Below are 11,852 nucleotides of genomic sequence, written 5' to 3' on the forward strand. Positions count from 1 at the left end.
TGCCCAAAGTTCCTCCATTTTTCCCATGCCTCTCCCTTCCCTGTTTTGGATCAGCATCCGCTTATCAGAGAGAACATTTGGTCTTTGGTTTTTTGGGATTGGCTTACTTCACTTAGTATGATATTCTCCAACTCCATCCATTTACTTGCAAATGCCATGATTTTATTCTCTTTTAATGCTGAATAATATTCCATTGTGTATACATACCACAGTTCCTTTATCCATTCATCTTTTGAAGGGCATCTAGGTTGCTTCCACAGTTCAGCTATTGTGAATTGAGCTGCTTTGAACATTGATGTGGCTGTGTCCCTGTAGTATGCTGTTTTTAAGTCCTTTGAATATAAACCGAGAAATGGGATAGCTGGATCAAATGGTGGTTCCATTTTTAGTTTTCTAAGGAATCTCCATACTGCTTTCCAGATTGGTTGCACCAATTTTCAGTCCCACCAGCAATGTGTGCCTTTTCCCCCACATCCTCACCAACATTTATTGTTGTCTGTATTTTTGATAACTGCCATTCTGACTAGAATGAGATGAGTATTTATTTGATTTTGGTGTGAACCAAGGGGTGCAACACTGAGCCATATCCCCAGCCCTTTTTATTTTTTATTTTGAGACAGAGTCTCACTAAATTGTTTAGAGTCTTGCTAAATTGCGGAGACTACCCTCATACTTGCAGTCCACCTGAGTCATTAGGAGTATGGGTGTGTGCCACCACTCCTAGCTTGATAATAATTTCTATTAGTTTAGCATAGACTGAAGCTTTTTGACAGATGTGCATTTCCATGTTATACCCACTCACCTGCCACATATTCCTTGGCCTTGCCAACTGTCTTATCAATAGTGCTGAACTTACAAAAACTTTTTTTTTTTTTTTGGTACTGGGATTGAAACCAGAGGTGCTTAACTACTGAGCTATATCTCTAGCCCTTTTTGTTTTATTTTGAGACAGAGTCTCACAAAGTTGCTAGGGCCTCACTAAGTTGCTGAGGCTAGCTTTGAATTTTCTATCTTCCTGCCTCACATACCATCGGTGATGCTGGGATTACAGGTATGTGCTGCTCTGCCTGGCAAGAACATTCATCTTGATTATGTTGATTATGGGGAAAGAGGCTTTTTTTCCCACCCTGTTTTGCAGTGCTAGGGGGTGGAACCCAGGGTCTTGCACTCTACCATTCTGCTCTACTCCACCCTTCTGTTTTATCTTTAATGTTTCCTGTTCAGTGGACTCACTCTTTTACAGCTATTTTAATTATCACTGTGCAGAGTTTCTGGATGTTCTTTTATTTTCATACTTGAAACTCTGGTTTGACTTTGGCCATAGTGGAAAGTGGGATAGGGTCCGCTAGCCTCGGATGAGGTCAGCCCAGAATGATCAGAAGTCTCCTTTGCAAGCCAAGTCCTCTTTTTGGATGTTTATGGAGTGTTTTGGTTTGTGCTTGTGCATTCACAGTGGTTAGTCCCCTCGGTCCCTTTCATTACTAGAGCTTAGGAAAGTCTGTTTGGAAATTCCCTTTGTCACTTGTTCTGAAGGAAACAGAAAGAAAAGGTTTTGGTTGCTCCTGGGGCCAGGGTGCTGGTGGCAGTCAAAAAGGTGGACAGTCCCCAAGGGAAATATAATCTGAGGCAAACAGAGTATATTTGCAGGTATTTGGTTGGTTGTTTTTTTCCAATTATTCTTTTAAAATATTTCTTCAAAATTATGTTTTTAATCAAAGTAGTCCCAGTAAGACTTATAATGCCAACCTGATGGTCCCCTGTCCTGCCTTGATTCTGAGTCCTCCTCCTGAAAGTCTTTGAACTGTGTTTTCCAGTCAGTTCCTCCTATTTCCAGATGATCTGTTGGCCATTAGTCTACAGAGTAGCTTGGGTAGGTGCATTCAGAAAACAGCTTGGCGCTCTCGTCACCACAGCTGCACGTCAGTCCTGGGGATCTTCTCTCTCACCTCTGGGTCAAATCTAGGACAGGGCCTGTGACTTTTTCTTGTCATACCCAGACAGCAGAACATCCTCTAGGTAATGAGTGAAATGTCCAGTGCAGCACCCTTTAGAAATGTCCTGATTAAGAGGGTAAAGGAAGGCTGACGGACATTTCCAAACTAATGGAGACTAAAAGCTGTGGCACCGCATGCCTGATGCCAAGTCAGATGCTGGGCTGGCAAAAATAGACTTCTATAAAGAACATTTGGGGGACAAGCAGAGGAATTTAGTTGTGAGCTGTGAATTAGATAATAGTATTATGTCAATGTTCAATAATCTGGTTTGGGTCATATGCTTTAGTTGTATAGGACACACGTTTCTATAGAACAAAGTCCCACACACTCGCTCACTGCCTTTCAGCTCTCTAGGTCAGAGTCCAGGTGGCCTCAGCAGGGCTTGCTGCTTAAGGTTTCAGGCCAGAATTAAGATGCTGGTCCAGGAGCTCTTCCTAGAGGCTCTGGGGGAGAATGGCTGTCTTGGTGACAAACCCTGCTCCTTGTGGTCGTAGAGCTGAGGGCCTGGTTTGCTTTCTGTCAAGCTGGGATCTCTCAGCTCCCGACAGCTACTTGCAGTTCCTCTCCTGTGGCCACATCCATTCTCAGGCCAGCAACAGTGCACAGAGTGTCCTGTGCTTCGGAACTCTGGCTTCCCCATTAGCTTCCAGCTGGAGAATGCTCCCAGCTTTTAAAAGGCTCTGGAATGAGGCCAGTCTGCCTGGATGCCCTCTCTTTGTCACCCAACATAAAATGATCACAGGAGTGACATCCCCTGTTCACAGATCGTATCCACACCCGCAGGGAATAGATCAGGCCAGTGTGAGCATCACCAATGCCAAGTTAGAGTTCTGTCTGCTGCCCTTGAGGATGTCCTTGAGTAATACACACAGGATGGAGGGTCGTGATAACAATTTACTCTCAATGGTTCAGAAAAATATTAATCATATATCTACATGCAAAGAGTGAGTGTGCATGTGAGCTCATGAAAGAAAAATGGGACAAAATATAAACAATTGGCATTCCTTGTATTACTATTGAAACTTTTATTAAGTTTGAAATTATATCAAATTTTTACTAAAAAAAGAAAAAAGCTAGACCACAAAAGTCTAGTCCTCCATTAATGCTAAGTGTACTTCTATTAATACTAAAGTTTCTTACCTTTCTACCTCATCCTGCTTCAGGTCTAGAATCTGGAATCATAAAAGGAAGAGAGGAGCTGCTGGGCCTGGTGGCACATGCCTGTGATCCCAGCAACTAGGGACGCTGAGGCAGGAGGATTACAAGTTTGAGGTCAGCCTCAGCAACTTAGCCAAAACATGTCTCAAAATAAAAAGGACTGAGGGGTGGCTCAGTGGTAGGTGGCCTCTGGGTTTAATCCTCAGTACCACAAAAATAAACGTTTTTTAATAAAGACAAGGGCTATTGTCTTCCTGCCCCCAGCTTATTCCAGGGCTTCTGCTGCACCCCGGGAGGGAAATGGGGTAAGTAAGAGATGTACAGGAATGGTTTACCTGGCCTCCCTGTCATCTGACACCAGCTCTTTACAACTGTGATAGTTTAAAGCTGATTCTTTGGATATGTTTGGGTTCCACAGACCAACCCCCTCCCAACCCTGTCACCGGGGACCTTTTTTTTTTTTTTTTTTTTTGCAGGGGGGGTGGTACTCAAGATTGAACCCAGGAGTGCTTTTTACTTTTTAAGCTCATCCCGAGTCATTTGTATTTTTTATTTTGAGACAGGATCTCTCTAAGTTCCTGAGGGTCTCGTTAAGTTGCTGAGGCTGGTCTTGCATTCCTTCTGCCTCAGCCTCCTGAGTTGCTGGGATCACAGGTGGGCACCATCATACCTGGCTTCTAGGGACCTCTTGACATGGGTAAATGTCTTCTTTGACTTTCTTCTTAGGTTCCTTCATGGAGGGACCATCACACCAGGAAACAGCTATCATGGCAGAACCTCTGAAGTATGGTTCTGGACCTCTTCTCTTCCCTGCATGGCCCACACCTGGACCATGGAGAGTACATAATTATCCTTTGCTCAGACAAACCTTGGGAATGTAGGCAATTTCCACCAGGGCCCCTGTGAGGGCACCCACTCTCAGCATCTGCCTTTAACCCTTCCTAGGCCTGGATTCATGGCCAGCCCCACAGCTCCAGGGGACATAACTCAGGATGCATTTCTATAATTAGGAGAAAGAAACACCACCCTCCATAGTAGGAAAGAGAAACTCATAATCCACTTGACAACTTTTTCCAGAAACATCTCTAATACCCAATATCCTGACCCAGTTTTAGCTCCTTGATTCCTTCTTCCTGGGTGAGGGCCAGGGCCATCCTCCTTCCAAGTGTGCCTCCATAGTCCAGCTTGAGAATGGATGATGGTTGGCTCCTACTTTGGGGCCTCCAGCCCAGACAGACCATGCTTGAACACCTTGCTGCCGGGTTCACTGCTCCTTCTGTTTGTTGATTTAGATGTATCTCTTGGTTCCTACTGTGGAAAGTGCAGACATGCCTCTCATGTCTCCCAGGCCCACTTCTCTTCCCTTGTCCTCTCAGAACAGGTGTCACACACTTTCATGGTTCCATCAATGTAAGTTATTTGCCTGGTTGTAATTATGTGTTATTAACTATTGAGCAAAGCAGTATATTATGGTGATATTTTCTTTGTTGTAGGACTTTCTCCCCGGAATTGGAATTTTTTCATATTTTTATTTTGCTAGTATTTGTCCTCTCTCCAAATCTTCCCAGACTATCCAGTGGAGTTACAGAACTCCTCTGGAGTCTTTCCACGTGGTGAACAATCATATGATCTGTTGGTCTTATCCTTCATTGGGCCTTCCTCTCCCTTGCTCTGTCTAAACTAGTGATTAATCTAGTTACTGGGCCTGCCATGTGGCCTTAGCCTCTCCTTGTCACTTCCCCACTTCCTGGACCTGTCTCTTCTTTCATGATGTGTGTCTTCAATTTGTGGAAGCCCGTCTTTAAGTAGCCTCCTAGGCAGGGTGGATAGGAGGACATTTCTTTTCTTTAAGACTCTACATGTCTGAAGATGCCTTATTCTACCTGCACAGCTGGTTGATAACTTGATGGCCATAGAATTCCAGATTAGAACCCCGTTTTCCTCACCATTCTGAAAGCATTACTCTGTTAGTTTTTATTGATGCTGTTGAGAAGTCTAATGCCCATTGTATTTCTAAATCTTTGAACACTACTTATTCTACTCTAAAAGCTTATAAAATTTATTCCAGTGTTCTGAAATGTCTCATGACATGCCTTTATATGGGAGTTCACTTATTTTTTGTTCTGGCTGTTGGGCACTTTTCTTCCACTTTGTAGTTTAGGGAAGTGTTCTGTTCTTAAATTTTTTTCCTTTATGACTTCTTCCTATATATTCTCTTCTCTTTCTTCCCCAAACTCCTCTATTAGCTAGATATTGGACTTTCTGAGTTGAGCCTTGGGCTTTTTTTGTTTCCCATGTTCTGCTTCTGTCCTTTTCACCGAACTTTCTTAGAGGTCTCCTCTGTTTTTTTTTCCTAACAATTCTATTTTTTAAATTTTTCTATTGGATTTTTCTATTTTATAAGCTTCTTTTGTGGATGACTATCATTGCTTTTTTCACTGTGAATACTTACGCTTTTTTTTTTTTGGTCTTTTGTGTGGCCTGGATTGAACCCCGTTCCTTATGCATGCTGGGCAAGTGCCCGACCACTGAGCTACACCCCAGCCTGTGAATATTAGTTCTGGATTGTTTGGAGTCTTGTTTTGCTCCCTGCAAGATCTTTAGTTCTTCCAGGGCTTTTTCCTACTTGTTTTGGTTTTTCTCTTTCATGTTGGAGTCTCTTGAAGAGTTCTCTCTATGTTCAGTCCTATTTAAAAACTGAGGGGAAGCTCTGCATGTGGCTGGAACTCAACAAAGAGTAGGTGACACTGTAGGGGACCAGCTCAAGCCTGGATGTCTCACTGAGGAGTCCACAACACTGTCTGTTGATGTTTTGGCGGGAGAGTGAGGGGCAGTTCTATTTCTGCAAAGCCAACTCTTCGCCTCTGCTTGGAGGTATGAGCCGAGCCCTGGCTCCTGGAGCCAGCAGCGCCCCCAGCCTTGGTGTGTCCTGGCGTTAGCACCGTGCTTCTTCAGCATCCTGGGATCTGGAGCCTTTCTTGGTAGGTTTTCCTACGGAATCTCTGTTCTCCCCCGAGGTGAGGTGATGGTGTTGCCTGGCTTCCTGGGATGGCTGAGAGGTCCTGGGGTCTGTGTAGACTTTGATCTCGTTCCCTGCTCCCTCGCTCCCTACCCACTCCCTTCCCTCACAGCAAGCAGAGCCTGCTGGTTCTTAATCTCTTTGGGATTTGGGGCTGCAAACAACTTGCTTCTCCTTGTCCCCCCCTCTGCAGGTGTGGATATGCATCTGTTGGTTCTCTCTTTTATTTCCTTTTCTTCTTCTAAAAATGTATCAGCTTTTTTTGGTCCAATATTTCTCTTGGGCTTATGCGTCTTTTTATTATTATTCCTTTACTCTCATTTTAGAGATATTTCAAGAATGATGTGAGTTCAATCAACCACACTTTTAATAATTTATTTTTTATCACAGTAGATAATAGATACTAATAAATACCTACATAGTAAACTTAAATGTATTTAAGTGATCCAAAAGATGAGTAGCAAAAAATAATCCCTCTTTTCCCAACCTTCTTCCTCCCCAGAAGTTACCAGCTGCTTATATGCCCTTCCAAAAAAAGTCTATACACACATTCATGTAGACATGAAAACATGCAAGTAGATAGTAATGGGCTTTATTTTTAAAAAAGGAAGCAATTTCTTAGCATATCCCTGAAAAATAGTTACATTTTAAATAAGGGGTAACTTTCTTTTACTCAGATTTCAGGATCCATTGAAGGTGGTGAATTTTCAGGGGTGCGTCAAATAGCCTGTGCAGTTGGCCACCTAAAGTGCACTAGGGGATGCATGCATGGGGCAGTTGTGGGTGGTGACATCCACTTCTTGTGAGGCTTTCCTTTTCACTCTGCCTTTGCTCTCCTTCAGTTGTATCCTCTGCTTTTCCTGTTTTTCCTCTTCCCCTCTGAATGCATCTCACTGGCCCCGGCTCCTATGGCTGATCCACAGAGCTGCAGAGGTGAGCCATCCTCTGGCAGGGCGCCCCTAGCCATCTCTTTGGCACTCTGGGTGGGTGTGCCCTCAGCTTGCCCTGGCTGACTGACCAAAGACAGACCCCACTGCGTGGACTGGGGGCCAGGTGCAGAGGGGCTGCTGAATAATGGTCTGGAGCAGTGGCAAAAGTGTGACTCTTCATTTCTGCAACAGGGCCTGCTGCTGCAAAGCCAGACTTGATCTCAAAACTGGAACGGAGAGCTGCCCCCTGGATCAGAGACCCGATCGGACTGAAGTGGGGGAGTGGTCGGTCCCCAGGTGAGTCTTCACCAACTGAATTCTGAAGGTCTTATGTGCAGGGGCCTTTACAGCTATGACAAGTAACACGACATTAGTTCAGCCATGTTTTTCCTGGACCTGTTGTGCGTCAGGCCCTGGGTAGGCGAAGGTGACTAAGAAACAAGGCCTGCCCTCAGGTGTGAATGGTCTAGGAACTGTGACAGTAAGGGGAAAAGGAGGTTCTTTAATGAACAGAAGTGCCAAAGGACTCTGTGGCAGAGCTAGCAGGAGAAGGGACATGGGGGACATGATGGACATGAGGAACCAGGTGGCCCACAGGTGTCGAGCCTGTCTTCCCCTCTCCCCTGGGTGTATAGTGACAAGAGTATAAGGAAAGGAATGTGAGAATGAGCAATTTTGTGCATCTCAGTCACAACCTGCTGGCTAGTAGCTGCCTGTGTGCTCTACCTCCCTGCTTTTCTCATTTCACAAGAGGATTAATGCCACTTCTTTAATAATATCTGTGGCCAAGGGTGATTGATTAAGCTTCTGAGCATAGGCATCATATGATCCCAGAGTAGCTAAAAGGATGGACAGGAGGGGAGGCCAACAAAAGCGCCCACAAGGACACACACTACTCCTGGGGAGACAGATTGACTTTCTTTTTTTTTTTTTTTAATTTTTTAGTTTTGGATGGATCCAACACCTTTATTTTATTTATTTATCTTGATGTGGTTCTGAGGATTAAACCCAGTGTCTCACATATGACAGGCAAGTGCCTTACCACTGAGCTACATACAACCCCAGCCCACCAGATTGACTTTCACAAGTAATATGGTGAGGGGTTAAGTAGAAGTCACTAATGATTTCTAGAAAGAGGGGTCACCTTCAGCTCCTCTGCTTTGCATAAGGAGCACTTATTGATTGGGAGTATCTTAGTTGGTAGAAGACTGCAGAGCTCTGGCAGCAAAACTAATCACAGTGTTATTTCCCCCAAAGGGAAAAAGAAAATGGTAGCAGAAAGAGAGGCAGATGCACAATCCTGGGCTGCAGAATCGGCATCACTTCCAGCTCCTCCTGTGGAATCTTATGCCTACTGCCCTTCCAGCACGTGTGAGGTAGAAGCAGAAGGACCTAGGAAAATCCAGAGGACTTACCGACCCCGATCCATTCAGAGGTCGTGGTTTGGGCAGTTCCCGTGGTTAGTAATTGACCCCACAGAGACCACGCTCTTTTGCTCAGTCTGCAGAGAGAGACCTACCCTCCATGACAAATCATCTCGGTTAGTTCGAGGCTATACTGGGCCTTTTAAGGTGGAGACTTTAAAATATCACGAAGTCAGCAAGGCACACAAACTCTGTGTCAACACTGTGGCCATCAAAGATGACAGCCCTCAGGCTGCCCTAATCCCAGAGATCTCTAGTGACCTCATGGCCAACATGGAACACTTCTTCAATGCTGCCTACTCCATCGCATACCACTCCAGGCCCCTGAATGACTTTGAGAAGGTCCTGCAGCTCCTCCAGAGCACTGGGACTGTGATTTTAGGTAAGTATCGAAATCGCACTGCATGCACTCAGTTCATCAAATACATCTCAGAGACTCTGAAGAAGGAGATCCTTGGTGACATCCGGAACTCTCCGTGTGTGAGTGTGTTGCTGGACAGCTGCACAGACTCCTCTGACCAGGCCTGTGTGGGGATCTACATCCGTTACTTTAAGCAGATGGAAGTGAAAGAGTCATATATTACCCTGGCCCCTCTCTACAGTGAGACAGTGGATGGGTACTTTGAGACCATCATTGCTGCCCTGGATGAGCTGGACATCCCCTTCCGGAAGCCTGGCTGGGTAGTAGGCCTGGGGACTGATGGCTCCACCATGCTGAGCTGCAAGGGAGGCCTCATGGAGAAGTTCCGGGAGATCATCCCCCAGCTGTTGCCTGTCCATTGTGTGGCCCACCGGCTGCACCTGGCTGTGGTGGACGCTTGTGGGAGCATTGACCTGGTGAAGAAGTGTGATAGGCACATCCGAACTGTCTTCAAGTTTTACCAGTCCTCCAACAAGAGACTGAGCGAGCTGCAGGATAGTGCGGCTGCCCTGGAGCAGGAGATCGTCCGCCTAAAGGACCTGAATGCGGTCAGGTGGGTGGCCAGCAAGAGGCGCACACTGAACGCACTCATTGTGAGCTGGCCTGCCCTGGCAAGGCACCTCCAGAGTGTGGCAGAAGCAGGGGGCCAGATTGGGCACAGGGCCAAGGGCATGCTGAAGCTGATGAAGGGCTTCCATTTTATTAAATTCTGCCACTTCCTGTTGGACTTCCTTAGCATCTACAGGCCCTTGTCTGAGGTGTGCCAGAAGGAGATCGTTTTGATCACAGAGGTGAACGCCACACTGGGACGGGCCTACGTGGCACTGGAGACCCTCCGCCACCAGGCAGGACCCAAGGAGGAGGAGTTCAATGCCGGCTTCCAGGATGGGCAGCTCCATGGCGTCTTCCTGGAGAGGATGGAGATGGCAGAGCAGCGGTTCCAGGCTGACAGGGAGAGAATGATCCTGACTGGGCTCGAGTACCTCCGGCAGCGGTTTGATGTGGACCGTCCCCCTCAGCTCAAGAGCATGGAGGTATTTGACACCATGACCTGGCCCAGTGGGGTTGAACTGGCCCACTTTGGGAATGATGACATTCTCAGCCTTGCCAGGTATTTTGAGCTCTCCCTTCCTACAGGGTACAGTGAGGAAGCGCTGCTGCAGGAGTGGCTGGGTCTAAAAGCCACTGCCCAGAACCTCCCGTTCTCCATGCTGTGTAAAAACGCCCTGGCCCAGCACTGCCGCTTCCCCTTGCTGAGCAGGCTTGTGGCTGTGGTGGTCTGTGTGCCCATCTCCACCTCCTGCTGTGAGCGGGGGTTCAAGGCCATGAACCGGATCAGGACTGACGAGAGGACCAAGCTCTCCAATGAGGTGCTCAACATGCTCATGATGACAGCGGTGAATGGTGTGGCAGTCACAGAGTACGACCCCCAGCCTGCCATCCAGCACTGGTACCTGACCTCCTCAGGCCGGCGTTTCAGCCATGTCTACTCCTGTGCCCGGGTGCCAGGCGGCTCCCACACAAGTAAGTACAAGGCAGTTTCCCCACAAGGGTGACAAAGCAGAGAACCTCATTAGCCAGGTCCCATGCAGAGCCAGAAGTGGGATTGAGGGAGCCCACAGAAGAGGTTCAGTTCCCAGGGGCTTCTGCCCAGCCAGGCCAGTGGATGCTAGAGACATAAGAGCTACCCTCACAGGTGTGTACCCAACCCAGAGAGACCAGAGCATGGGCTCGAGGCAGCAGGCATGGTGAGAAGAATATGCAGTTCTGCAGCCCGACAGCCACCCTGGCTGTGGCCGGGCGCAGGTCAGCCTCCTGGGGCTCTAGTTTTCATCTTAGAGGTAGTAAGTCTACTCAGAACCCTGAGAGCAGTCTGGCCAGTAATACAGATGGCACCAAGTGAAGCCTGCAGAAATTAAGCTAGAGGACTGGATGGGGCAGGGCAGGGCATCATGTCCTAAGCAGGGTGGGTCAACCCTGGGCTGTGTGGGGATTGGCAGGAGGGAAGAGGACATCGTGGGTCGGGGTGGCAGTGGAGGAGATGAGGCAGAGGGAAGGCAGGTGTCTCAGGCAGTGAACAGAACAGGAAAACGGCCACCTAGACCACAGAGCTCATTTTGGTCACAGGCCTGAGGGTGGCCATGTCACACCAGAGGGCACACTACTGACAGCTGTAAACAAGAAATCTCCCTCTTAAGTAGTCACTGAGAACCAAGGCAGAGGCCCAAGTCACGGGAGTCCTCCAGGCTGTTCCCGTTTGCTCAGTAGGGACAGAGTGGGTGTCTTCTCCTAGCTGTTCGCCTTACCACCTCTTCCCTTCTCTCTGTCACCTCTGTGCCTGTGGTCATCAGCAGTGGGACTGAGTGCCAGGGTGGACTCGGGCTCTGCAAGAAGCCAAGTGGCCCTGAAGCCGCAGCTGGGGCAGGAGGCAGTCCCTCCCATATGAGAGACTGAGAGCCCAGAGGGGCTTCAGTGAGTTCTGCACACACCAGTCAGTTAAGGGAACGTGGGGTGAAGGAGGCAAAGGCGCCATTGGGTGCCCTCCAGCAAGCTGTCCAGCCCACAAGGCCAGGTACTCTACCTGGGAGGAAACAACTGCTGCATGTGATGACACCCTCCTGCCTGGGCAGGCAGTGGACCCTTCAGCAGAATATTTCCTGTGGTAGCCTCCATGCATTGTGTGGACACTAGTACCCGCCAGTTGTGACAATCAAAAGTGCCTCCAGACATTGCTACATGTCTGCTAGGGACAGATTCCCACACACAGCCCTGCCCAATGCTGAGCTCCCTTGCCAGGGAAAAACACCAGACAGAACAAGGGTTGCGAGGTGCAGTGCTGGGCCACCTAGCCTGTCCTGCACGCAGTCTTCAGCACGCAGGCCTGAGGGCGTGCTTGGCTGGTTCTTT

General features: G+C 47.8%; 1 protein-coding gene across 1 annotated transcript in view; it reads left to right on the forward strand.

Annotated features, from left to right (window-relative positions):
- The window catches only part of Znf862 (zinc finger protein 862), a 31,903-nt gene that overhangs the window by 17,318 nt on the left and 2,733 nt on the right, over positions 1 to 11,852 (forward strand). Inside the window, exons 6-7 of the mRNA XM_046429815.2 lie at positions 7,293 to 7,397; positions 8,358 to 10,469. Of these exons, the coding sequence (XP_046285771.1) occupies positions 7,293 to 7,397; positions 8,358 to 10,469 (2,217 nt within the window). The remainder of the gene's footprint in view (positions 1 to 7,292; positions 7,398 to 8,357; positions 10,470 to 11,852) is intronic.

The sequence above is a fragment of the Marmota monax genome, unplaced genomic scaffold (genome assembly GCF_021218885.2).
Source record: "Marmota monax isolate L192 unplaced genomic scaffold, Marmota_monax_Labrador192_F-V1.1 WCK01_AAM20220418_F8-fsc00193, whole genome shotgun sequence".
Lineage (NCBI taxonomy): Eukaryota > Metazoa > Chordata > Mammalia > Rodentia > Sciuridae > Marmota > Marmota monax.